General features: G+C 37.1%; 1 protein-coding gene across 9 annotated transcripts in view; it reads right to left on the bottom strand.

The window, feature by feature from the left end:
* ARID1B (AT-rich interaction domain 1B) overlaps positions 1–27,527 on the bottom strand; it is a 551,978-nt gene that overhangs the window by 479,585 nt on the left and 44,866 nt on the right. For all 9 annotated transcript variants that reach the window (XM_072643769.1, XM_072643770.1, XM_072643767.1 and 6 more), the window contains exon 3: positions 1,902–2,096. In XM_072643769.1, the coding sequence (XP_072499870.1) occupies positions 1,902–2,096 (195 nt within the window). The remainder of the gene's footprint in view (positions 1–1,901; positions 2,097–27,527) is intronic.

The raw sequence follows: 27,527 nt of genomic DNA, 5'->3' as shown, positions 1-27,527 counted from the left end.
AAGGTAAGAGTTAGGTAAAAAGAAGCACAAAAAAAATGAAAATAACTTTAAAAACAAAATTGGTCTAATGGTAAAAGACGCACAAAACACTCCTTAGAAAGCAGAACTGGTCAAATGGAAGAAGAGGTACAAAATGTCACTGAAGAAAATAATTCCCTAAAAATTAGAATTAGGAACATGAAATCTAATGGCTCCATGACACATCAAGAAACAATAAAACAAAATTATAATAATTTTTTAAAAATAGAAGATGTGAAATATCTCACTGGAAAAACAACTGACCTGAAAAATAAATCACGGAGAGATAATTTAAGAATTACTAGGTGACATGAAAGCCATGATCGAAGTAAGAACTTATTATTTTTCCCACCAAAATCTCCCCTATTTCTATGGAAGGAATCTCCATTCTTTCAATCACACCCTTGGCTTTCCTCAAGTCCTCTCTGGCCCTCCCTCCATACATCCTGTAACCTGTTTCTCTACAACATCTCTTGAATTCATCTTCTCTCCACACATTATAAGTGGCATCCTAGTGCAGGGCCTCATCATCTCTTATGTGGACTACTGTAATGAATAGCCTTCTAATGTTCTCCCTGCCTCCAATCTTTCCCCATTCTAATCTATCATCCACTCAGCTGCCAAAGTGATAATACAGCTATACGTGTCATTCTGCTGCTTTATCAATTTCAATGGGTCACATTTTGATGCCTTTGCACTAGCTGTTGCCCATTCCTAGAATGTTTTTTCTCCCAATTTATGACTGAAGCACTGTCTCCTCCAGAAGACCTTTCCTGGTCTCCATAGTTGTTACTGTCAACCACATTACTCTGTATTTACTTCCTTTGTTCTGATTTGTCTCCTCTAAATCCAGGGCCCTTTCCATCATATCTTTCTATCTTGTATTATGGTTAAGAATATGTCTTCATTACTTCTTAACAGACTGTATGTTCCTTGAGGACAGAGACATAATTTTTCATCTTTGTATTCCCAGGACATAACACAACACCCCTGCATCTAATAGGCTCATCTTCCCAGTACTTTTAATAATTAATCACACTTAGATAGGGTCAAACTTGACTTATATTTCCAGTTGTATACTACCACAGTGCCATATGGAATAGTTTTAATTTTGTATAATGATTTAGACATGGTTCTGATTTTTTAAAAAAGCATGAGGAAACTTCCAGCCCCATGAGTCTGGTAAAGGAAAACACATCAAAATGATTAGAATGCAAGACCTGGAAGGACTAGGTTTGAATCTTGCCTCTGATCTCTGCCAGCTGCCTGACTCTGAGCAAGCTGTTTAATTTCCCTCAGTCTCAGTTTCCTTGTTTATAAAACGAGAGTACCCAGAGATCTTACCCACATAAGAGTTGTTGTATTTTTAAAAAGCAGATAACAAAAACTTAAACAAACAGAAAGGGGCTTTAAATAGCATTTTTTATACAAGAATCAGGGAAAAATCAACTTTTTTAAAAGATCCTGAGTTATAAGTTTATTCAGCTCTAAAAAACTAATTCTGCTTAAAAGTTCTGAAAATAATTTTTTTTAACGCAGGCAAAATAACTACACAAGAAGCAAAGCAGAAAAACTCAACTTGCTAATGCTATCTTTATCTTTCGAATATGGCCATGATTAGTGTCCTGCCCATTAACAAAGCACTCAGCAAATTTACCACCTCCCAGACAGATTAAAGAAAGAACTAAAGATGTATCAAATTTATTTCAAGGAAATGTATAAAGAATTAGCTTATTTCAGCAGGCTTTTGCTAGAGAAAACTAAGAGTAAGTTTCAAAGCCTTATAATCACTTACTTTCATGATTCCCCAAATTCTCCCAACTCCTAAAATATGAGTAAGAAAGTATTAGAAGCCACCACCAAAAGTAAAAAGCACCACAAACCTGTTGCTGTGGATATTGCATTCCTCCCATGGCACCTGGGGTCCGTCCCTGGATTCCAATTGGATAGCGCTGTGGGCCAGGGGGACCATATGATCCCCCGGGGTATGGACTGCTTTGCTGAGGCTGGGAATGAGGATTATTGCCCATTCCATATAACTGAGGTCTCTTCATTACCATTGGATCCATTGGACTACCCTGTTATTAAATAAAAAAGAGATTGTTTTAAAAAAATATTCAGCATCTAGATAACAGAAAAGTCTATTCAAGCAGATATTAGCATCAGAGATATTCAACACAATGAACCTCTATTTCGAAAACATTAAGAACAATTACTTGACAAATTAAAATGCAGAAGAATGTTAACTAACAGCAACATTACACACAAATTTTCTATTTTTTTTCTCATTAATTAAAAAGGCTTTTTAAATTGGGAGGGCCTTGAGTCAGAGATAAAGAAAGATTTTGCACCCTAAGCAGAGAAAAAAATTTACATCTGAATTTCGATTATGTATGCAGGAAGTGAGCAAGATAATTAATTTCACCCAATTCCTTTTAGCTTAATAGTATTAAAAAAAATGAAGTACACTTCAATATTTGGTGATTAGCAATACTTTCTGCCTTCAAAGTAGTCTCATAATAATAACAATTTTATTTCAGTCTCAGCCAGCAAGTCCCAGTGAAACATTTGTAACTATGTTAGCTGAAGAGAAAGAGTAGGTTTTTAACAGGAAAAAAAATTATGTGGAAAGAAAATGTCAAGGTTTTCCATGAAATATGTGGACCAATAAGACAATAAGCCATAATGTAAATCATGAGCCCCCTCTCAATTATATAGTAAGCTTCCTGTCAGACTTAACAAAATCCAAACTAGACTTCTGTTTTGACTCTCTTTTTAGGATAGCCCACAAGCCTCAAGTCCACAATGATTTCTGGGACACAGAAAATCAAAATGATTGCCCTGAGTCTAGTGTTTAGCATCTCAACATGCAGGACTTTCTCACTGATCTACACAAAGTGAAGAGGGGCAGCTAGGCAGGGCTTTGGAAGGAGCCCTGGATCTGGCCTCAAGAAAGACCAAAGAGTTCAAATGAGCTGTGTGACCCTGGATAAGTGACTTATTCTGTGTATCTGTTTCTTCATCTGTAGAGATGATAGTAATATCTACTGCCCGCAGTTTTTACGAAGATAAAATGAGATAATATTTGTAAACGCCTGTACAAACTTTAAAGTACAAATATAAATGCTGACGACGATGATGATGATTGTCATGATGATGACGATGACAATCATAAAATATCAGCAGCACAAACGATCTAAGGCAACATACTCCTTTAACAAAGGAAGAAAACAAGGCTCAAAAATGACTATAGTCCCCCAACTAAATGATGGTAAAGCCACGACAAGGGCAACAGTCTCCTGATTCCCATCCCAGCACTCTTTACTTTATATTAGACAATGTCTAAACCATTAATCATTTCAGAACTTTGATGGCTAATGAGTAACACTAGTGTTTGACACACAATCATTCTTTTATTAGTTTTCCTGGGAAAAAAGCAAAGAAAATTGCCACAATGCAGAGAAGCAGAAAATGTAGAACCAAGAAAAAGCCACATCCTGAATAATCTACTTTTAAATGACTGGCCTTAGCCCATATAGAACATGTATCATTATATAATTCAGTGTTAAGATCAATGCTAATATGGTCAGAGTGCAAGATGGTGTAGAAGGAGTATGGGGTGACAGTGGGTAGAGGAATGATGCTGCCAGGTCTAGGAATGTTTGCCACCCCAAACCCATCAAAATAAGATTACTCCTCAGTATTAATGGATATTAGTGTCGGAAAAGTAAAGAGAAACACTGCAAATCACTGTGAAATGAGCAATGAGAACAGAAAGATGTCTCTGGTGGGTGAGGAATAAGAAAGGATAAGAGACAGATAATTACTATCAGGAAGGGGGAATGAAGCAAGGACAGACCTTTTATTTTTCTGGATCTTAGATTTTCTGGATCAAGAGGATTAATCCTTTGAGTAGCTAAGTGGGTGACTCAGCAAATTCTGAAATATGCCTAAGGATCCAGGGATGAGTCAAGGGAAAATATTCTCTAGGGCTATACGGAAAAAAGTGGACCACACAAGGAATCTGGTAAGCCTGGAAATAAACTAGTGGCCTAACAAGAGGCCCAACTTGAGTAAATCAAATTAACAAGTTCTATTTCCAATACAAAATCATCAACTCTCCTAGATGCTCAGCTACACTATCTTCCCATTCAATCTGGATTAACCCAGGGCACTGGAAAGGTCCATTTACTTCATTTTAAACAGTACACTACCAAAAACAGGTTTAATTAAAACGGAAATTTAAAAATGGGGAAATTTTTGGAATGTCTGTATTTTAGTTTGGCAGATAACAGTATAGCAATTTCCTCTGTCAGTCTCTAGACTTGCTTTTTTCCTAATCTGGGACATCATTGCCATAAACTTCCATAACCTTATTTAATGTGGAGTTAATCTAAATTTCTCAAACACACACACACACACACACACACACACACACACACACACAAAATCAGTGCACTTTATGAAATACCTTCCTTGTGTGCCTCTATGAAGACATCAAAGTACCTTAAAAATCAAAAGCTCAAATATCAAAATAGCTAGGACAAACCATGCAAAACACTTCATTTCAACCTTTCTCTATAGCCTTCTATTAATAATCCACAAATTCAGTCCAGAGTGAAATTTTTGTGATTTTCAATATTAAAATATCCAAAATTAGCATCTCAAACCCTGCTCTGCCATGATTTGCTTTCCAAGAAAAAAGAAACTAAATCCCTGGCTTCTCTAGGATAGGTAAAAACGCAATAAAAACTCACGATTTCTCCTACTCCCAATTCAACCTACGACCTGTCATTTATTTTTACCAGACATCCTTCCTCCAATGGTACTTCACTTCAAAGCATCAACTAGTCATTTTTAACAAGCCTTTTTTAGCAATAGGTTTATGCTATATTTTTTAAAGAGATCATTAGCATTTCTGATGGTCCTTGAATCTTTCTTTACACAAATATTTCCAAAACATCTGTTTTTCTAATCTCGATAGCACGCTTATGACAGCTGTGATTTGAGTTCCAATTTGGTAGAAATAGGCAAGTGGTTTTGAATACCACAAAACATGCTGAGAGAGGAGGAGCGGATGGCTCGGGTAGAAGCCATTTCAAAGAGAACAAAACAGAGTGAAACAACGTTAGGCTAATTCTCATTACTGTATACATTTCTAAGTACTTTTAAAGAAGTGTTATTATTGCGTAATATTTGCTTTTCACAGATCATAGAGCCTAAGAGTTGAGAAGAGCAACAGAAAGACTCTTTAATCTAACCCTAACTTAACCCAAGATCCCTTTGATGGCATCCCCAGCAACTGGTCGTCCAATCTGTTCTTAAAGATATATACAGAGAGACAGAGAGAGACAGAGAGAAAGAGACAGAGGAGAATGAATGTCACCATCTCCTAAAGCAGTCAATGCACTTCTGAACAGCTCCAACTGTTAGTTTAAGAAGTTTTTCCTTGAATTTACCTCTGGATTTTCCATTCCTGCATCTTACATTTCTTCCCACCCTAGGTCAAAATAGAATTAAGTCTAACAGCTCTTTCACATAAAAACCATTACAAAATTTTAAGGCCATTATCATGTCTTCACCTAGTCTTCTCTTCTCTAGGCCTAATATTTCTAGGGCCTTCAAAAGATCCTAATATGATATTCTCTCCACTCCTCTCACTATCTGATCATACTCTTTTGGAGACTCTTTAGAAAGGACTTTTTTTAAGATTAATTTGGTTTTCAATATTCACTTTCTTAAAGACTGTGAGTTCTAAATTTTTCCCGCTTCTCTCCCACTCCTCCTCCTGAAAATGGTATGCAATCTAATATTAATATTTATAATAGTATAATGATATAATTAATTGCGGTAATGTATCATAATAATATAATATTAATAATTAAAATATTATAATTAATATACAATCACATTAAGCCTATTTCCCACATTGTGTGTGTGTGTGTGTGTTCATCCTTTGTTGTCGAAGAAGACCATGCCATCAGAGAAATAATGACATGACTTGCACTTGACTTTGTTTTGAGTGAGGGAGGGCAGTGCAGGTCACCAGCCTCGCTTCTCCTCTAAAGCCATCTGAATCCAGTGACCAGATATTCATCAGAATGACTGGAGATGACCCAGGATGAGGCAGTTGGGGTTAAGTGACTTGCCCAAGGTCACACAGCTAGTGAGTGTCAAGTGTCTGAGGTAAGATTTGAACTCAGGTCCTCCTGACTCCTGCACTGGTACTCTATCCACTGCACCACCTAGCTGCCCTATTTCCCACATTAGTCATTTTGTGAAAGAAGAATCAGAAGAAGAGGAAAAAACCATCAGAAAGGGGGGAAAAAGAGAGAGATAAAACAGTATGCTTCGATCTGCATTCAGACTTCATAGTTCTTTCTCTGGATGTGGTTAGAATTTTCCATCATTAGTCTTTGAAATTATCTTAGATCACTGCATTGCCGAGAAAAGCTAAGCTTATCAAAGTTGGTCATCACACAATGCTGCTGTTACTGTATACAATGTTCTCCTGGTTCTGCTCAATTCACTCATTATCAGTTCATGTAAGTCTTAGAAAGGACTTCTTTCTGTTCTTTCTAAAACTGTTGTACCCAGAAATGAATACGATGCATCAGGTGAGGTCTAAACCACAACAGAGTACAATGGAATAACCTTTTCTTGCTACATGGACACTATTTTTCTCATTAAGTGACTAGGATAGACAGCGTTAGCTTTGTTGACATCTATAATAACTTAGTTCAAGTGAAGACAATCCCATTCATAGAAAACACAAAGTTATGAACTATGTGTATTTATGAAAAGCCACAGACATCTGCTCCCTCCAGCCAATGCCTTCTAAGTTCCTATGGCTACCGTTAACCACCAAAGCCCCAGTGGAAGGTGGAACCAGCTCTGGAGGAAGGAAGAAGGTGTGGAGGAACTATCTTTTGGTGTCTCAGATGAAACTACAGTATTTCTTCATAGAAACAGCTGTATTTTTGTGTTATAGCCAACTCATACAAAGTATCTTTGCATTGATATTTGAAAAATACTAAATTTTAATTCTTCTGAGACTAATGTTATAAGAGTCACAACCATATAAAAATACTGTTTGAATATTGGAATTTAAAAGGACCAGAATTTAAGAATAACTCAAAAGACCATGCACATTTCTGCATCAATTGATTTAAAATAAATACTTCTAGTGTTAAAAAAAGATGGGCCTTGATTTCAGAGAGAAGTTCAGCATTATTAAAGGAACTCTGCAATTTCCCAGAGGCAACCTGAGACTGCTGTAGTTCCTTTGTTTTACTCTAATCTCAACATGACCACTTGCAAGGTCTGTCCACCTAAATGCACGACCTAGTCTGGACAAGTGTTCTTCATCCATTTGGATTTCCCCGTGGGGACAGTTAGGCAACTCTTGTGAGTTGCCCAGAAGGCTCTGCCACGTTCCAAGGTTTGATACAAACAGTAACTGTATCATTCAAAAACCAGACCACCAGTAGTACCTAACCATCCACAAAGAATCCTTCTACAAGACAGGCTTTGCACTAAATGCCCTTAATAAGAGCACCTCTGGTTGGCATATATCTAACCTTTTTATGTCTCTTCTGATATTCATAATAAACGGGCCAACTAAGCCTACCTTTGTCGTACTGTTCAAAGAATTTTGAATAATTTTGATGCATGCATATAAGGTGTAAGGTGAGTTTATCTTTTATCAAAGCAAATATTCTTTTATGATTTTTATACGTGTGTATACGTACATATTATATATATATATATATATATATATATATATATATATATATATGTACACAGATTTATATTCTATCTTTTGATCAAATGTGACAGTAAAAATGTGGTCGGCTGTAGAACAAAGCTTTCAAAGACTTCCTGCTCCATTCTGATATCCTCACTTAGGATGCCCAAATTTATATGAAGTGATACAGTGGATAAAAAGCCAGTCAGAAGAATGGAGTCCTACTCCTGCCCCTGATACATTCTATCTCTATAACCAAGCTCAAGTCATGTAACTTCTCATTTCTAAGACCAAGTTAGAGATGAGATGTCTACCTACACTGATAGAAGGAATTTCCACACTAACGAAAGCACAAATCCAGAGTACTCTTCTCTCCCTACCCCACTCCCAACAGCTAAACACTAAGCCGTAAGGAATACAAACATAGCAGGACTAGGTCTCAAAAAGTATGTCTAATAAAAAGAACAAAACGTGCACAATAGTTTAATGGATCTATGATTTCACTGATATATTTTCCCTCCATTAGTGCAGATTTCAACCCACCCTTGCTTATTCTTACTAAATGTCAAGCTCTAATAAGCTTAAAACTGCAGTAAGAGTTTGGGGATACTATGTTTATGTCCTTCAGAAATATTCATGGAAAATGCCAGGGTGTTAATATTTCAGAAAGTACTAAGGAAACACCTGAACTGTTCTTTTCTTATGTCCTATCTTTCCCATTGTTGATTTCTTCATAATATAAAATAAAGTTTGTAAATATATTTATATACATATATGTAAATTAAATAAAATATAAAATAAATTATACTCATACTCTTAAACATTCCTGGAAATATGCTATAATTATCTGAGCCTTCCATGTGTCTGCTTGCCTGGTGGGCCAGCCATAACTTTAACCCCTCAGAGACTGTGGTATTTCAAGATGTGCAACCACAGAGCATCACCAACAGAATATTTACACTGAAAAAAGGAGGTCAGGTGAACTAGAAGGAAAAGATCATTTTTATCTGGGGAGACCTGTCTCAGAGAAGACTTCATGCAAGAGATGGTATCTGAGCTAGGTTTTAAAGGAAGGGAGGGATTTCAATAGAAAGAGTGAGGAAAATGGGGGCCACAGAGTACATTCTCAGCATAGGGAATGTAGCCTGCAGCACACATGAGGTACTTAATATTGCCTTAGGAAATTTCTTGTATTGTTATTCAGATCTTCTATTAGTGTTTATATATTCCTTCCTTCAACTTCAATCATAAATTGTGGGGTTTTTTTAATATCAAGTATATTGCTATGTACTCCCCACAGTGACCAGGGTAGCACCATGCATTATGCTGTACATGGGCATTCAATGAATACTTTGGAACTGAACACTTCCAAAAGTTAACACTAGAAAGCTCTGAATTTAAGAATACCTAGAGGTGCGTAAATTGACAGAATGCTGTTTTGTTTTGTTTTTAATCCACAAAGAGATAATAGAATGAAAATTTTTAAATCCAAGTAAAATCGCAAAGGCTGCAGTTATTAATTCCCTACAACAATTCTGAACAAATTTCTGAAAGAGAAAACAAAAATGCTTAAGATTCCAGTAACGAATACTTAGTTCACACATTACGCTCAACAATACTCTCTGTTCTTTATAGATAAATCCAATTAAAATCAAGAATGGAAGAGAATCACAAAAGAATATTTATTCCCCCAATTAAGGAATGTATTTTTCACTTAGAGTAAAATCAATCTCTTGATTGTCGATATTATTATTGACCAATCTATAATTATTAGAAATACAGGAAATACATCCACAAAATCAAGCTCATTTGATTTATACTAATAATACAACTGCATTTGACACAATTTTAATCAATATTTATCCTCCCAAATCTAAGATCAAGAGTTTTATTTTGCTGAAGCAATAAAAATTTGCCAAATTAGTCAAATAGAGATTTGAAAATACCCAGATATAGAGTGTTAAAAGATCAGATAGGGCAGGCTGTATCTAAATTTGCTTCAGTTGTTTTCTAGGAAACATGCAACATTTAAAACCTTTAAAGAAACGAAGGCTCAGAAGAAAAACACAAGAGATGGGGAAATGGGTATGTTACAGTAAAAGTATTGGCTGATCAATTTTAAATAAATAAAAGATTTAAGATAAATTATTTAATTTTACAAAAAACTACAATCAGAACTATTTTTAAACTTAAAACAACCTACGGGACACAAGTCACAGCAACAACCGTGCTGTGAGAGCAAGCCATTGGTACAGCTCTCAAACAAAAGAGCAGGACGTATTTCGGCCCGTATCCAACGTCCTTCTTACATGCTTCAGATTCCTTCATCTTTTGCAACATGTGGAAGTTATCTGTTTATGTTGGGAAATAGTCACACTAAATCAAATAAATAAATAAAGTGGCACATAGCATCACCAAAGTTAAAGGGGCCTTACTTACAGTTTGTTTAGTCTAGGGCTTTCATTTTATAGATGTAGAAACTAAAGACCAGAAGAATGGTTAAATAAATTACTTGCCCAACACTACAAAGCTAGCTGATGTCAGAGTTTCAATCAGAAGGCAAGACTCCTCATTCCTGGTTCAGTGTTTACTGGTCCAGAAAAGGGGAACCCTGTGTCAATTCAGTAAAACTCTGGTTTGCAGAAGTGACAATTATAAGAATTAAGTATCATAAAAAGCAGAAAACACTGGCAATTAAAAAAAATAAGCCTAGTTAAATATCAACCAGGGAGAGAAACCAAGTGATAATGCATAGACAGATACTGGAGAAATTATAATAGCAATTGATAATCTGCTTTAAGGTCTAGGAGGCCCTTTACGTATAATTCACATTATCCAATGAACACCCCTAAAAGGGTACAGGTACGACTATCTCCATTTTAAATGAGAAAGGTGAGCCTTAAAGAGGTTAAATGATTTGCCTCAGATGACACAGCTGATTTCTATGTTATTGTATTATTATTGCAGGTACTATGCTAGGCACTGGGGGTTCAAATACAAAGAAAAAAATAATGCCTCCTCTCACAGAACTTATGCCTTCCAACCCGGGAGACAGTTATCCACATAAGTATACACAGAACACTGTCCTGAGCCCCATGTACTAATATTTATGTGACTAAAGAAGAGAATGTTCATATAACTGGGTGAGTGAAGTGATAGACGGGACAAAAGGCCATGAGCAACCGGAAAATAAGAAAATGATGTAAAAGTAACCTCAGTGAACTGAAGGGAGAGTAAGAGGAGGGGGCAACAGGATAAATACAATAAAACTTACCAATTCAAGATGAAAAACTGGTTATGGGCACATGGAGCAGAAGAGGACCCAGGGATCCTCTGAGTCAGCAACATAGCACCAAGGGTTCAGAAAACTTAGGGTACTTGATACAGAAGATAGATGAGGAGTCCTCACAGGTCTTCTAGCACTCAAAGAAATCATAAACTTCATCTGGTACAACATACTCTCTACCAAGAGGTTCAGCTTTGGTCAGAAAGACTACATATCATTCAAGTTCCTTTCTAGCTCTAAAATGCTAAAATTCTAGGCAGAAAGTGCACAAGGCAAAAGCTGTTTCCAAATAAGTCTGAAGATATTTTTTTCCTTTTTTCTCAGCTCTATTATGGAAATCAACATTTCTGTCTCTACTGGCTTAGTCTTAGAGAGAAAACTAAAGCAAAACCGCGTAACTTTCTTTGTTTTACTGTAAAATTGATCCTTTTATAGCTTAAGCTTTTGCATACTTCTCATAGATAGGAAAAAACTATGAAGCTTGAGTCCTTAAAGTTCACTGGTTTGTGACTGTTTGCATACAGAAAAAAATTTAATCTAAAAGTAAATTCAATTAGCTTAATTTGAATTATTTTCCATTAAAATAAATTCTATTTTTAAATTGGGCATATTAAACCTGATAATTTGTGAAAAGACAAATTACATACTACGTAGATTTTAGGCCATGAATGAAAGCACTTCAAGCTCTCTAGCAGAGAACACTAAAATAAGTATTAGTCACTCACTGTACAGACAATTATTAAGGGCCTACAATGTGCCAGGCCCTGCCCATGCAAAGAAGCAGCTGAGGAGAAAAAGAAAGGGAAAAAAAACCATACAGCTCACAGTCTAATGGAGAAAATAACATGAAAACAACTATAGGGAAATAAGATATACGGGAGAATCAATTAGAAATAATCAACAAAGAGGCAACTAGTGTTAAGGGGAAGTGAAATAGCTTCTGTGAGAGGTGGGGCTTTAGGTGCAAATGAAAAGAAAGAGCATTAGGAGAAGCCAGGAAAATGCTCAGTCAGAAGATGGAGTGTCTCAGCAGAATGGCAAGGAAGTTAGCTTCCATGGCATACTCTAGCTCTAAGAGTGTGTGAGATAAGGGGAAAAAAGACTGGAGAGGTAGGTCAGGTTAGCAACAAAGAGAAAGCTTTCTATCTAGCCAGGAGGTGAAAGGAAACCACTGGAAGTTAGTGAATTGGGGAAGGTAGGGGAGAGTATCATAGACCTCACAGCTGAGAGGCAGATGGACAAGGGCGGAGAAACTTAAGACAAGGAGGCCCATGGACAGGCAAAATAGTCCAGGTATGATATGAGGAGTGCCCACATCAAGCTGGTGGTAGTGACAGAAGAGAGAAAAAAAGCTTGTATCAGTTGATAAATCAATCAGTAAATATTCATTAAACACCCACTATGTTCCAGGAACCATGCCAAGGATTCAGAAAGAGGGCCAAGATAGTTTTATTCATATATATATGTGTACGTGTGTGTGTGTGTGTGTATACGTACTTGAGAGTAGCTTACAATCTAATGAGTCTGTGGTCTTATTTGAGAGATGTTTCAGCAGTTCTTAGCAATAGATAGATCAGAGAGGGGAAGGGAGGAAATGAGTTGAGCATAATTTCTATGTCAACCTGGGTATCTAGGAAGACAGGAATTATACCATAGATATAATGAAATGTATTCAATACAACATTTATTAAGAACCTACTGAATACAGAGCACTCTGGGGAAACAGAGGAAAGAAAAGTTTATAGAAGATATAGTCCATGCCTTATGGATGTATAATGTAGTAGGGGAGATGTGACACATAAATAAAAACACAAAATACTGATGTGTTTTGGGAACCTGGATAAAAATGCAGGGTCCAAGAAGCCTTTCCTGAATCCCTTTAATTCGAGTTTTTTCCTTCTACTCATTATCTCCAATTTATCCCATATAAAGCTTATTTATACAGTTATTTTCATGTTGTCTCACCCATTAGATTATGAGCTCCTTGAGCCAGTGACTGTCTTTTTTGCCTTTTTTTTTTTGTATCCCCATCTCTTAGGATCACACCTGGAACACAGCAGGAGCTTAATACATGCTTATTGACTGCAGATTTAATGGAACAAAAGTAGTACCACTACTTCAGTTTAGGGGCCTTATGGTAAACATTTAAACATTTCCAATTGTCAGAAGGACAAAAATCCCCACAACCACCTCGAGGCTTCCCATGCCATTTCAAGAGAGAACTCAAATCCTTGAATTGCACAAAATTCTATTATTAAAACAAGTTAGTCAGTAACTGGTTCTTATAATCTGGTACACAGAGATCTTTGTAGAATAATACCGGTTTATAATAGGTCTTAACCTCTATGTTTCTCAAAGGTAAAAGTTGAAATAAGAAAGGATAAAAGATATGTCACAAAGTCGCTTTTCCCTAAGTTTTTTGTTTCATTTTTTTTTTTTTTAATGCTTTGAATAGATAAACTATGAAAAAAGAAACATTCGTTGGCTAAGTATAACAGTAGGGTCAAAAATTCTGGAGTTGCTGAAATCCTCCAGGCAAACTTGCTATTTACTACCACCAATCTCATTTGATAAACTGTCAGGAATCAAGGATTCCTGATCAAGATTTCAGGATCAAGAAAGGAGAGAAGCCAAAGACGTACAGATACACAAAAACCTCCCATCTGTATCTTCTGAATACTTTCCACAGGAAGACAGTCAGGAGGCACTAGACATGGCTAGCATCAATAACATAACCAAGAAAGAAAAGAAAGAAAATCAAACACTACAGCTTAACAAACAATTTCACTATTAACAAGTAGCCTGTGACATGACTGAATAGCATAACATTACAGGAGACCAACACACACACACACACACACACACACACACACACACACACACACACACACACATCCATCACTTTCAAGTTTGCAAAGCACTTTCCTTCCAACAAAACCACAAGGACACTCTTTTATCTGCTACATAGCTTTCTGTAGTTAACATTATCCACTCCCACCATCAGTAAACCTCAGTCTAGAGATAATCTTCCTAAATTTTTATATCTATGTCCTATCTCTCACCTGAACTCCAGTGCTGCAGAGACACCTGAATAACCTATCAACACCTCGAACACAAGACACCAAACAAAACTTATCTTCTCCCCTAAACCCCAATCACTTCCAGTTTCCCTATTTCTGTGAGGACACTACTGTCCTCTGCCACCCTAGTTTAAACTTTAGATCCTCATCACTTCCTACCTGATTACTGTAAAAATCTCTGATTTTTAAAAATCCCTCCCTTCTCCAATCCATCATCCATAAAGCTGTCAGAATTAACTTTCTAAAGCACAAGTCTGCCAATACCATTCCTTTTCTCAAAAACCTTCAGCACTAACTCCTTATTGCTTCAAGGATTAAAAAACAAGTAAATAAGATTACAAGTGGCTTTCAAGACCCTCCACAAGCTGGTTTCAATCTTCATTTCTGGTCTCATTTTACATTACTTTCCTTTATGATTCCAGTCAAGTTGAACTAGTAGCTGCTGCTGACCCAAACCATTCCATCTCCTAACTAGATATTCACAGAACCAATCCCACCACCCCAGTCCCAAGCACACTCTTCTCTCCCCTTCCTTATCTCCTCTATTCAGAACATCTGTCATCCTGCAAGCCTCAACTCAGATGCAGCCTCCTAAGTGAAACACTCATAATCCCACCAGGTGTTCATAGAATTAAAGCAATGAGTTGGAAGGGACCCCAGAAGTCATGGAGTCCAACCCAGACCTGGTATGAGTACTCTTTCCTTCCTCAAACTATCTTGTATTTGTTTTTGTCAGGAGCTCTTGACCTGGTGTACAGGAACTTTTAAAAAAATACTTATTTTGGTAAATGCATTTCAAGATAATCGGTTCCCTTTGTAATCCCATGTACTTAAAAACATCATTCTGAGAAGGAGTCCTTGGGCTTCACTGAATGCCCATGACGCCCAAAAAAATACAAAGAACCTTGATCTATGTCTACACTATCCATATACCCAGGTTTACAAAGCACTGTGCCTAAGTCCGACTCTGTTATATCAATGGGACACAGAGTAAGCTCTTGCAGGTTATTCCACGTTGGAAAGTTTTAAAGCAGACTCAGTCTGATGTCCAAAGACCAGAAACACTCACCACAAAGCCAATGTCCATTAATTAATGAATTCCTTACCCACAGCAACTCATGAAACAAAGAAAAAACACAAAATATGTCTGATACTTGTATGATCCCATTTCTACACTGATGGGGATGGAGGAAGCTAAGAATCTATTTTTAGACTATCTGTAACTTAACCACTGGTACGCTAAATGTGACATCCTTGCCCAATTACTAAAAGATCAACAGATGACAGAATCAAATCAGAGGATCACAGATTCAGGAGCTGAAAGAAACCTCAAAGATCATGTAGTCTCAATCCTTCATTTTTATAAGTGAAGAAATGAGGCTCAGAGACTATTTAAGTGACTTGCCTAAGGTCACACAGGCAATATTAGCAGCAAAGATGAGATCTGAAATCAGGTCCTCAACTACAAAGCCAGCTCTCTTTTCACTCATCATGCTGTCTCTCAACAATGACATCCTTGTTCTAAGTGAAACCAGAAGTTACAAGGAAATTGTGGCTGAATGGAAAGATGGCTCATAGGTTCTCTTCAGAGAAAGAAGACAAATAAAGAAGCTTGCTGAGTTGGTTTTATCATCTTTCCAAAAGCAATGAAAACATCATTTCATGGGATACTTGATCACCCTCAATTTGCAGTGCTCAAGATGAGTGAGCAAATTTGTGTTATATATAAAAACACACTGAATATAATCATAGATTATGCACCAATATTTGTTGTGGAAGATGAGAAAATAAAGAAATGCTATTAAGAATTTAGGGACAGCTGAGGGGCCAGTGGAGTTGGTCCCAGACACTTACTTAGATGTGTGACCCTGGGCAAGTCACTTCACCCTGCTTGCCTCAATTTCCTCATCTGTAAAGTGAGTTGGAGAAGCGAATGACACAGCACTGCAGGATCTTTGCCAAGGAAACCCCAAATGGAGTTAAAAAGAATCAGACAAGACTGAAAAACAATTGAACAACACTTAAGAATTTATTAAGACTTTCCAATCTAAAGTATATGCTTTAATATTTAGTGACTACTGTATAAAAGTACCAACCAGCTTCTTTATTGTACCTCAAACAAGACACTCCAACTCTGAAATCTGGGCATTTTCAATGGCTGTCTGGCATACATGGAATGTTCTTATTCATCTATACCTCCTGGCTTTCTACATCTCAGCTAAAATCCCACCTTCCTTCTACTGACCATTTTCAATTTATCCTGTACAATTTATCCTGTATCCTTGTTTTTATTACATAGCTGTTTACAAGTTGGCTTCCCCATTAAACTGTGAGCTACTTGAGAACAAAGACTATCTTTTGTCTTTTTTTTCCCCAGGGGTTGTGGGTGTAGGGCATCCCTAAGACTTAGCACAGAGAAGACACAATAAATGTTTACTGTCTGACTAAAAGTATACAGAAAAGAAGGGAAAAAAAAAGGTTGGAAAATATAGTTAGGATCAAGAAGGGAAAGAAGTCAAAGCCTTGCAGAGTGCACAGAAACCTGTAAATTCTGAATATTTTCTACAAGAAGAGAATGAAGAGGTACTAGACATGGCTAGCATCAATAATGTAACCAAAAAAAATAATCAAACTGGCTGCATCTTAATAAACAAGAAGCAAACTGGTTGCCAATACAGAAATCATTACCAAATCAGCTCTTCCTGTGAAATCAGATCATCGATTTTTGGAATAAAGACTGATACTATATTGGCAGGAGGAGCAGAAGGGGGGAGAAGCCCCTTCGTCACTCTACACCTGATTTTTTCATCAATAAGATGAAAGAATTTGACTAGAAGGTCACTAAGGTCCCTTCCAGTTCTACATCAATGATGCTATGAACTCAAAGAATAAAAATGAAAAGAAAACTGGACATACAATAGAAACACCTCCAAAATTACATGATTCACAAACTATTGATACCCCAAAAAATGGGAAACAGGAAAAAAAAGGGGGGGGAACAGAAAAAGAACCAGAAGACACAATTTACCATGTTTTGTAAAAGTTTAATCAATGTACAACAATCATTGCAAAGAGATTAAAAGAACCTACAAACTGCTTCTGGTAGCAAATACTTATATCTCCTTGCCAAGTAGAGAAATATGGCAGCCAAGGGCAGCATCAGTAGAGAATATAAGTTTATTTGTAAAATCTAATGGAAAAGAAGATAGAAAATAACCATCATTCCCACTCATAAATAGCAAATTAGTGGTAGATGGAAAAATGACTATGCAATGCTTAGTGGAAGATCTAATTTATTAAGATCACCTCAAGCATATTTAGGAATAAAAGGAGAAGAACAACAGGAAAAGAATGATCTGTCCAAATTTGTACAACTCCAATATTTTCAACCCCTTCTTCTGACATTTATTAGTTATGGGACCATCAACAAGTCACTTAAGCAAAGATTCAACGAGTACCCACATCACTGAGGTCAGGCATTGACTGAAGTATTCAAATAAATTATATGTTGTATCCTTGCAATTAAATTCACAAAGTATTTTTGAAAGTATCTACCATGTGTAAGGTACTTTTTTGGGGTATTGAGAGATACAAAGACAAAACGGGGGGGGGGGGAGTGGGTCACCTCAGAAGACTTACATTCTTTTGGGAAATACAAGGTACAAAGGGGTAGAGTAGAGAGGGTACTAACAACTAGAGAAATCAACAAAGTCTTCTAGTTGGAAGTAGGACCTAAAGCAGACATTGAAAGAAAATAAGGATTTTAAGCATGAGAGGCATAAATAAATAAAAGCTTGAATGAATGAATGAAACTACTCATATGGGGAACACTAGATTCTAGTAGGGCTTTGCCTCTAATAACATGCCCATGGAAAATCTATTTATTGCTCTGACACTTGGCCTCTTCCTCTAAAAAGGCACTATGGTATAGAGATCAAGTAGTGGACATGAAGTCAGAACATACCGCTTCCAATACTTGTGTCATGTGACCAAGGTTCAGGTTACCCATCTATAAAAAGGGCAGAACCCCCCCAGGACTATTATGAGGCTCAAATGAGATCAAAGATTTGCAGATCTTAAATCCCTATCTAAATGTCTGCTATCATTATCATCTCTCTATGACATGGATTAGACTGAAGTGGCCTCAATGACTTTTAGCAGTGTGAATGAAGAATATATAAGTGATGGACAACTAGAGGCTCCATTAGTATCCACCCAATGCCAATGAAAGGATGAACCCTTGTCAAGAGCCACTGTCAAGACTCACAGGAGGCCAAAGTGTGGATGGGTTGCAATTTGCATCAGTACTCAAATCAAGTAGGATCTAACAAATTTTACAAGTAATTCCTAACATGAGGAAGTTAGATTGAGTCCAGAGAGATCATCTAGCCCAATATTTATCCGAAAGGAAACTGAAGTTGAGGTAAGTCAATAGCATAGACTGTAAGGACTGGAGACTAGATCTGAAACCAGGTTCTTGAGTAAGAAGCAGAGGTGGGATTACAGCTGCTTTCCAACCTTAATTCTTGTTGATTGGTCTCCTTGCCTCAAGTCAGTCCCCACTCCACTTAGCAAATTCATCTTTGTAAAGAATAGATCTGACTATGTGACTTCTCCTCCTTCAATTCAACAAACTCCAAATGGCTCCAGGATCCAAGATAAAGTTTTTAAAGTCTTTCATTATCTGACCCTTTCCTACTTTTCCAGTCTTCTTTATACCTTACTTCCTTCTACATACTCTTGTGATCCAATAACATGGAAAATGCCTCCTTTTAGTTCCTCACTCCATCACCAACTCCACATTTTCACCTGTGGTCCTCCATGCCTGGGACCACACTCCCTCCTCATGTCTGCCTCCTGGCTTCCATTAAGTCTCAGCTAAAGCCTTACCTTCTGCAAGAAGCCTTTCCCATTAGTTCCTCCTTGATCTCAGTGCCTTCCCTCTGAGATTTTCTCCAATTTATGCTGTGTTGTCTTGGGCTTAGCACAGTACATAGTAGGCACTCGATAAATTCTGGTTCTGTCCAATTCTGTATGGTCACTTCCTGTTCTAACATTCTGGCGATCCTGTTCAACCTGTTCCCCACTCATCCTTTCACCCTTTCATCCATTCATCCTTTTACTGGACCTGATAAGCATTCAAAAAATACAAACATATTTGAGAGATCCTTTTACGATTCTCTCTTCTGGGACACTAAGTAACAAAATGTCTAAAAGATTATGAACCAAAAGAAGGAAAATCCAAGGGACAAGACTATTGAGCGCAAAAATAAATTACCAAGAATAAACTAAGTGAAGGTAGGAATCCAAAGAAAGGAAAACCAAGTGAAGTAACATCCCTTCAACACCCTGGGCTACCCTCCTCCATGTACTGTATTCCTTTTCTGAATCAGTTATTCCAAAGAAATAGAACACAAAACGTGGAGCCCTTAGAAAAATGTTCAAGAAATCTATTTCCTGCTCTATTAAAGTTATCCCTCCAAACACTGATACTTTCGATGAATATTGCAGGTTAATTCCATTACCTCTAATGTCCTTTAAGTTATATTATGGTAATAGCTAAAGTATCCAGTGTTCAATATTAAGTAGGTTTAGTTAGTAAAATAACCAGAGTGAATAACATGACTAATATGAAAATGGCTTTATTCTCATGGTAACTAGGTCAGAAGCCTTTACACATATATATAAATGTATATATGTACATATATATATATATATATATACATATATATGTAGCTTACCTGTAAAATTTTTTCTACCAAATAATAGCTCTATATAGTTAAGACAGCAACAATCACAAAAAAAGTATGCTGGTCATATATCCTCAGCATTTACAGCAAATTATTAATCAAGTCCCACCTGAAACAATTTGTTAAATTGATTTTAATCACTGGGCCTCTCATGTGAAGCTTTGTATAATCAGCATTTCATTTACAAAATTAATTGCCTGATTGATTCTCGGGAGGCAGTGGCTGTCATGGCACTGCTGTCATAACTTTTGAGTAGGGGTGTCACAACAAGAAATTCTGATAGTATGAAAAGCACTGCTATTTTAAAAATGGGGGTAGAGAAGGCAAGAAGGGGAGAAGGAAGGCTACAGGGATGGGTTGGGGAGAACCAGAGAATTTACAAAAAAGTACTCCTTTGGCCTGAAGGAAAGTGAAAAAACACTCCACTGCTAGTTACTCTGGTTCCAACACTTTTCTGCTGAATTAATTTACGAATCTAGGGGCATGAAGGATTCTTACTGTCTCAATGTAATAACCAGAATGAAACTGATAAAGCATGGACACATCCACCACCAGACCTAAATTTTAATATATGTTACAAAATACAGATAATACACAGCAATAGATTAGAATGACAGAAGAATTTGTCTGCTTCCAACCATTTCAATTTCTCATCCTCTTCCCTTAAATTTTTTTCTATTAAAAATTAAAAGCCACGATCTGAAAACTCCCTGAGTTCATGATTTTAAAAGCCACCGAGTTACACCGATTTCAGGCATGTTCCTGATAAAGACACATGTATACTTTTTGATTTGCATATTACTGGTCTCATTGTCCAAAGGTAGAAGAAGGGTACACTTAAGCTACTGCACTAAACTGAGGTAGAATTTTGCTTATAAGGTATTTTGTCAACTCGGAATGATGCAAGAAAATTTAATAAATTGCTTGTGTCCTCTGATCCAAAGATTTCAGTATTGGGACACTGTACCAAGGAATTTATTAAAAGCAAGAAAAGATGAAGAGGTACAAAAATATTCAGAACAACACTATCTGCAATCATACTAAGCTAAAAATAAAGTATGTGCCCAACCACTGAGTTATAGAAAAATTGGTATACGAAGTAACGAAGTGTTGCTGTTTAGTTGTTTTTCAGTTGTATCCAACCCTTTGTGATAACTTTTGGGGTTTTCTTGGCAGATACTGGAGTGGTTGGTCATTTCCTTCTCTAGCTCATTTTACAGATACAGAAAACTCAGGCAAACATGTTGAAGTGACTTGCCTAGGGTCACAGATCTAAATAAGTATCTGAGGCCACATCTGAACTCAAGAACAGAAGTCTTCTTGAATCCTGGCTTGGCCCTCTATCCACTGTGGCACCTAGCTGAATGATAAATATAAAAAATTCAGAGAAACATAGCAGACTAAAAGTCATATGAATTGGAAAAAAAAGGGAAAAAATCAAAACAATACACAAGGACTACAATAAGAATTAGTTTAAAAAGAAGTGCCAAACTAAGATCAAATAGGTAATACCATTTTGTCAAATTTAAAAGACATACTGCTTTCTGTTAGCAAAAAACTATTTTCTGGTAAATACCCAGGGAGGAAAGAAGGTCTTAGAAATGTCTCCTGTGTCAAACAAAATGCATCAATAATTTTTTTTAAAGATGGCAGAGAAAAAGAGGAAAAACAGTTTCCAAAACTAATAAGAAAATAAACAGTTCCACCATACATGCTGTGAGCACATCAGCAGATGTGTTCAGCTCTGGGTACTACCATTAAAGGACACTGATAAGTCGTAAAGTGTTCCGAGTGATATGGGGAGATCATACCACATCAGGATCAGCTGGAAAAGTACGGATATTTAGTGGGGAAAAGAGAAGATTTAAGAAGGGGCTTGACAGATCCTGAATTCTTAGAAGTAAGTGCTGCCACGTGGAAAAGGCATTATTTGTCATTCAAAGGGCAGAACTAGGAAAAACCAGTGGAATTTGAAACCAATTTGCTTTTAAGTTTGATCCAAGGTAAAACTTTCACCATCACCATCATCGGTAGCATTTAAGTCACTTGAAGGTTCAAAGAACACTCTATATATGTCACCTCATTTGATCCACAGTTGTGACCTTGTGGAGTAGGTGCTAGTTAGTATCTTCATTTTACAGATGAGTAAATGGAGGTTTAATATGCCTTACCCCTAGAGTCATACAGCTAAAGTGTCTGAGGCAGAATTTGCACTCTGATCTTCCGGACTTCAAGTCTCACATTGTTTCTCCTTTAACTCATAACAAAGATACCCAAAAGTAGGAACAGGCTGCCTTATTAGGTCTGGACACTCAATGTAACTCTTCAAGCAATAGGTGAATGACAGCTTATTGAAGTAATTATTCAGATAAAATGTTAGGCCTGGAGTGAGGAAGACTCTAGTTCAAATCTGTCTTCATTCAGTTCCTAGCTGTGCAGCCATGGGCAAGTCACTTAAGTTGTTTGCCTCAGTTTTTCATCTGTAAAATGGGGATAATAATAAACACCTCTCTTGCAGGGTTGTTGGGAGGATCAAATGAGATAAAAATTGTAAAGTGTCTGTGCCTGGCACAGAGTAAGCATTAAATAAATGTTAGCTATTATTATTGGATATGCTGTAGGGGGAACTCTTGTTCAAGTACAGTTAGAACTCTCTGGCCTCCAAACTCCTTCTAACACAAAGATTCTAGATTCCAGATCTCCATGAAAGTCTATTATGCCCATTTTTAGAGATAAAGAAAATGAGGCAAACAGGTTTAATGATGAGCCCAGAGACACACATTTAAGTTAGAATACTTCCATCATCTTACCCTTGTATTTATTTTTGTGTTCCTGTCACAACTCTCATTATAATGTTAACTTCCTGAGCCAAAAGACTATGTCATTTCTAAATCTCAAATCCCCAGTAATTCTCCTCAAAGAAAAATCCAAGTGGATGATGAATGCTTATGGATAACACATAAAGTTTGTCCATTTATATATCTAACTCTTTTAAAGTCACAGCAGAAGGTCAATAAATGGGATCCAGAATTGAGCAGGAGGAACAGAATGGGTCAGATGACCTTTCAGAAGTCATTCATTGCTTTCAATGACCTGCAAGCTTCTCTTTAAAACAAAGGTCCACACTTTCATCTTCTGGTGATGCTATATGGCTACAAGTAACAAAATACACACCTGTCTCAAAGGATAAAAGTTGCAGATCACCAAAAGGGCAATGGAAAGACACATGATGGGAATGAGTAAGGCTGAAACATGTTGCCAATATGGGGAAAATCACATGTTCCACTTGACATCTATGCAAAGGAAGGCAGTCCAAAGGAAAGCTCCCAGCCTGCTGACAGGTCCCCTTGGAAAAGATCTAGAAAAGGCTGTTGAGCAGAACTGCACAGTATAAAAGGCATAGATGGGCTGTAATTGATACTACTGGCAAAATGATCCCAATGACCCACTGAAATAAGCAGCTGTGTGGAGCAATGGATAATAGCCGTATGACTCTGGGCAAGTCACCTACCTCCTCAAGGCTGGTAGAAGGATAAAACAGCATTTGTTTGCACTTTGCAAACCTTAGTGCTATAAAAATGCTAGCTATTAAAGTACCAAAGTCACCCCAGGACACAGAGGCAGCATAACAAATGTTTACTGAATTAACATTTTAATAACAATATTTTGTTTTGTCTCCCAAATAAAAAAAATCATAAAGCATAAGGGTATAAAAAAGGGATACAGGTATAAAAATAAGATATAAGAAAGATTACTTTTAAATGACCATGTCTTAAAAATCAATCACTACAAAAGCATCCAGATTTTAAAGAAGTTACTTTAGCATCAAACAGGTGAAAGAGTAACATTTTTTAAAATTTTACCCTAAATTTGCTTTCTAAAAGTGCTAAAGACCTTAGAAACAGAGGTTTTCTTCCCTAGGTTTCTTAAGTAACAAGGAAACCCCCCTCCAGCTCTAGCTCCTCAACCCATACCCTACATATTCTGAATTTTGAATTTTACAAAAGCAGGGATTAGCTTTTTTGAAAGAGCAGAACTAGAACAATTGGCACTAGTATGGAAGGTGGCCCCATTCAAAGCAATCTAGTTCCAAAGAGAGCCTCCTTTAAATGGGTCACTAGGAATGTGAAAGAGGCATCCTCAGGAGATCAACTTCCATTACCATCTTTTCAAGAAAGAGAATTCTGATGCCTATGCCCAGAGTTCCTGAGAAAGAAAGTTCACCTTACAAACTTGCCCTATTATCTACCATGACCGAGAGGTGTTTGGAGGTAGCAGCTTTGCCAAGGCAGCCAGTGGTCTTATTTCAGTTCTTTTTCTGCACAAATGTGCAGAATCCCTTGCTGGCAGTCAAAGATAAAAAACTAAGGATTAAGTGAGCATGAAGACAGATTCCTTCCGAGGAGATGCAGGCACAAAGGTAGTACCTTCCTAAGTGGAGCTTATCCTTAACCTCTCACGGCCTCACTTTGCTCACCAACAAAACGAGCTTAATGAGCCTTGACTTCTGCTTACCTCATAGGGAATTCTAGAAGAACTGATGAGATTTCCATAAAGCGCTTTGAGTTCCTGAGAGAAAGGGACTATATATAAAAGCATACTTTCCTGTTATTATGACTATATCTCAGCTACCCACGTTGCTAGCAACTGGTCTGTGGCTACAATTCAGTTACAAGTGGTTATCAATTTAGCACCTTTTCTTTTTAATACAAAATAACGCCCTTTGGGGGGGAGTGGGGGGGGACAATTAGGATTAAGTGATTTGCCCTGGGTTACACAGCTACAATTAGGTTCCGAGAGGATATCTATTTAGCACCTTTTCTTCTCCCAATACAAAATAGCACTTTTTTTTTCTTGGGGGCAATCCAGGCAAGCCACTTGCCCAGGGTCACACTGCTAGTAAGTGTCTTAGGCTGGATTTGAACTCAAGTCCTCCTGACTCCAGGACTGGTTCTCTATTCACTTCTCCACCTACCTGCCCCCAAAGAGCTCTTTAAGTGGGAAAGAAATGTAGGTTTTTTTTAATGAATGCAAGAGATCAGATGCAAAACAAAACAATTTATTAATACCAATTTACTCACTTGACTGCTTCCTAAGACAGAATTACTAAAAGACTGAGTACAGGGAGGAATTATATTGCAACTAAGAGATGCATGAAAGAATTTTTGCTGAGGTCCCCACATGGTCACGTTCAAGCACAACCCTGGCGGATTATAGAACTAATGGAAGCAGGCTGGCAAAGACAGCAAGAATGCTGGGTCTAAAGTCAAGAGGGCCAAGGTCAGTGTTGGTTCTACTACTTCTCACTATGAGATCTGGAGCAATTCACTTCATCTCATTTTCTGTGGCTGTCTCTAAAGATTACCCTGTCATTCTATGGTTCTGAGAAGAAAAGAAAAAAGGCCATGAAACAGGGTAAGAATAACAATTGCCAAGGATATTTCTTGACTGTTAAAGCTCCAATTCTAGGAAACTGTACTATGATGAGGTGTACACACACTACCTTAAGTCCTCAGATTAAAGATTACATATACCTGATGGCACAGCTTTCCTACCCAGTTTGTGGGGGATGGTTGGTAGAGTATTAGACCTGAAGCTGAAATCTGAGTTTGAATCTAGAATCAGACACTTACTAGATAATCCTGGGCACGTTATTAAAGATATCTGAACCTGCTTCCTCATTTATAAAATGAGGATAACAGCAACAATTTCCTCATACAGGTATGGGGAAGGTCAACTGAGATAATGTATGTAAAGGGCTTTTCAAATATAATGAATAAATCAAAAAGTATAAAGTGCCAATTTGGTCTAAGCACTGAAAAACTTACCTTGGGAAGCTTAAATCCTATTGGTAGACAAAATGTATAAACACACATCATGGTAGCCCAGAGGACAGAGTACCAGGCATGGAATCATGAAGACTCATCTTTCTAAATTCAGATCTGGCCTTAGACACCTACTAGCTGTGTGACACTGGACAAGTCACTTAACACTGTTTACCTCAGTTTCCTCATCTGTAAAATGAGTTAGAAAAGGAAATGGCAAACTATCCCAGTAATTCTTCCAAGAAAACCCCAAATGCGATCACAAAAAAGTCAGACATGACTTAACAACAACAAAATAAATACAAGTAATCTAAATATTTATGATACACAATAAATGAAAAAAATGGGAGAAGGAAAAATATCAAAACAGGTCTCATATCTCACGTAGGAAGTTTCTATTTGAGCAGGGCTTTGAAGGAACATGGGTTTCTAAATAGTAGAGGGAGGAAGGGAATATACGTCAAGTGTGAAGCTGACTTATACATGTAACTGTCTTTTCTGTAGTACTTAACCAGCCACAACTGACCTGAAGAACACATAATCCCATGCAACTCAGCTACACCAGATCTTTTTGGGGGATGGGGAGGGGGAGGGGAAGGATGAATAAATCTTTTGAAAAGTGAAGCTGGTCATATTTTCAAAATGCTTTCACAAACAGTAGTGCAGAACAGGCAGTCACTGAAAGCTACCACTACCCTAGTAATTCTTTATAATGCAACTGATTCCCTGGTATCACTTTACAATTCTGATTAGGTCTCACTAAAAACCTGTTTATTAAATTGCTTTCTTTAGGCATGCATAGCTGCTAATTTGTTTCCAACTAAATCATGTATCCTATGAAAAGATTACACTGCGACAAAGAAAGAATACGCCTGGGATTATGTTTCATCTAGATTTTAAAATTAAAAGGACTAAAATTTGACAGTTGTAAATCTCCCTTTTAAAGAAGAAAGGGGCTTTGTTTACACACACATTTCTGGATCAGTAAAATTTCAAGAGCCCATTACCACGTCGGGAACATAAGAGATGCATCGGAGGTAAATAAACACAGAAGGACAAAAAAAAAAAAAAGTGGTTATCACGTGCTGACTTTATGAATCAGGGGGTCAGTCATGCCTTACTGCTGATGCCTTACAGCCCAGGGAGCAAAAAGGGCTTTAGAAATGCCAGTTTTCTCCATCTACAAAATAAACAACACAAAGAAGACTCCAAACCTCAAAGCTAGTACTTTGTTATTATTTGATAATGTCCAGTGCTAGTTTTTTTAATAACACCAAATTAGAGTCATTTTAAGGGAACAGTAAATTAAAAAAAAAAAAAAAAGCACATTTTGACTTACTCAGACTTGGAGCCGTGTAACTTCTGAATTCACACAACTAAAATTAATACAGCCTAGACAAATTTTTCCAGAGTCCATGGAAGCAAGAATGGGATTATAATATGCTTTTGAAAATGTTATGTCTTTGATCATCTAATATTCTGTATCATTTCCATTCGCATATTACTTTCCCCAAGCATGTTTATAAAGCCTTTTAGGGAGAGATAGATGGCCTAGTATATACATTTCAAATCCTGCCCCAAATCGTTAAAAACAGTGTGACCCTGGGTAGGTCACTTAACCTCTCCTCACTTGTAAAACAGATGTTATAAGAACACTAACCTCACAGGATTGCAGTTAGGATAAAATGAGATAAGATTTGTAAAGCACTTTTCCAAACTTTAAAGCCTTATGTAAATGCTAACTGTCCTTAATTATAATCAAAAAAACCTTTCCCTATATCACCAAAGCACGCATATACAGCCCTGAGATTTTTCTTTTTA

The sequence above is a fragment of the Notamacropus eugenii genome, chromosome 2 (genome assembly GCF_028372415.1).
Source record: "Notamacropus eugenii isolate mMacEug1 chromosome 2, mMacEug1.pri_v2, whole genome shotgun sequence".
Taxonomy (NCBI): Eukaryota; Metazoa; Chordata; class Mammalia; order Diprotodontia; family Macropodidae; genus Notamacropus; species Notamacropus eugenii.
The sequence above is the reverse complement of the archived record's forward strand: the minus strand, read 5'-3'. Positions and strand labels throughout refer to the sequence as shown.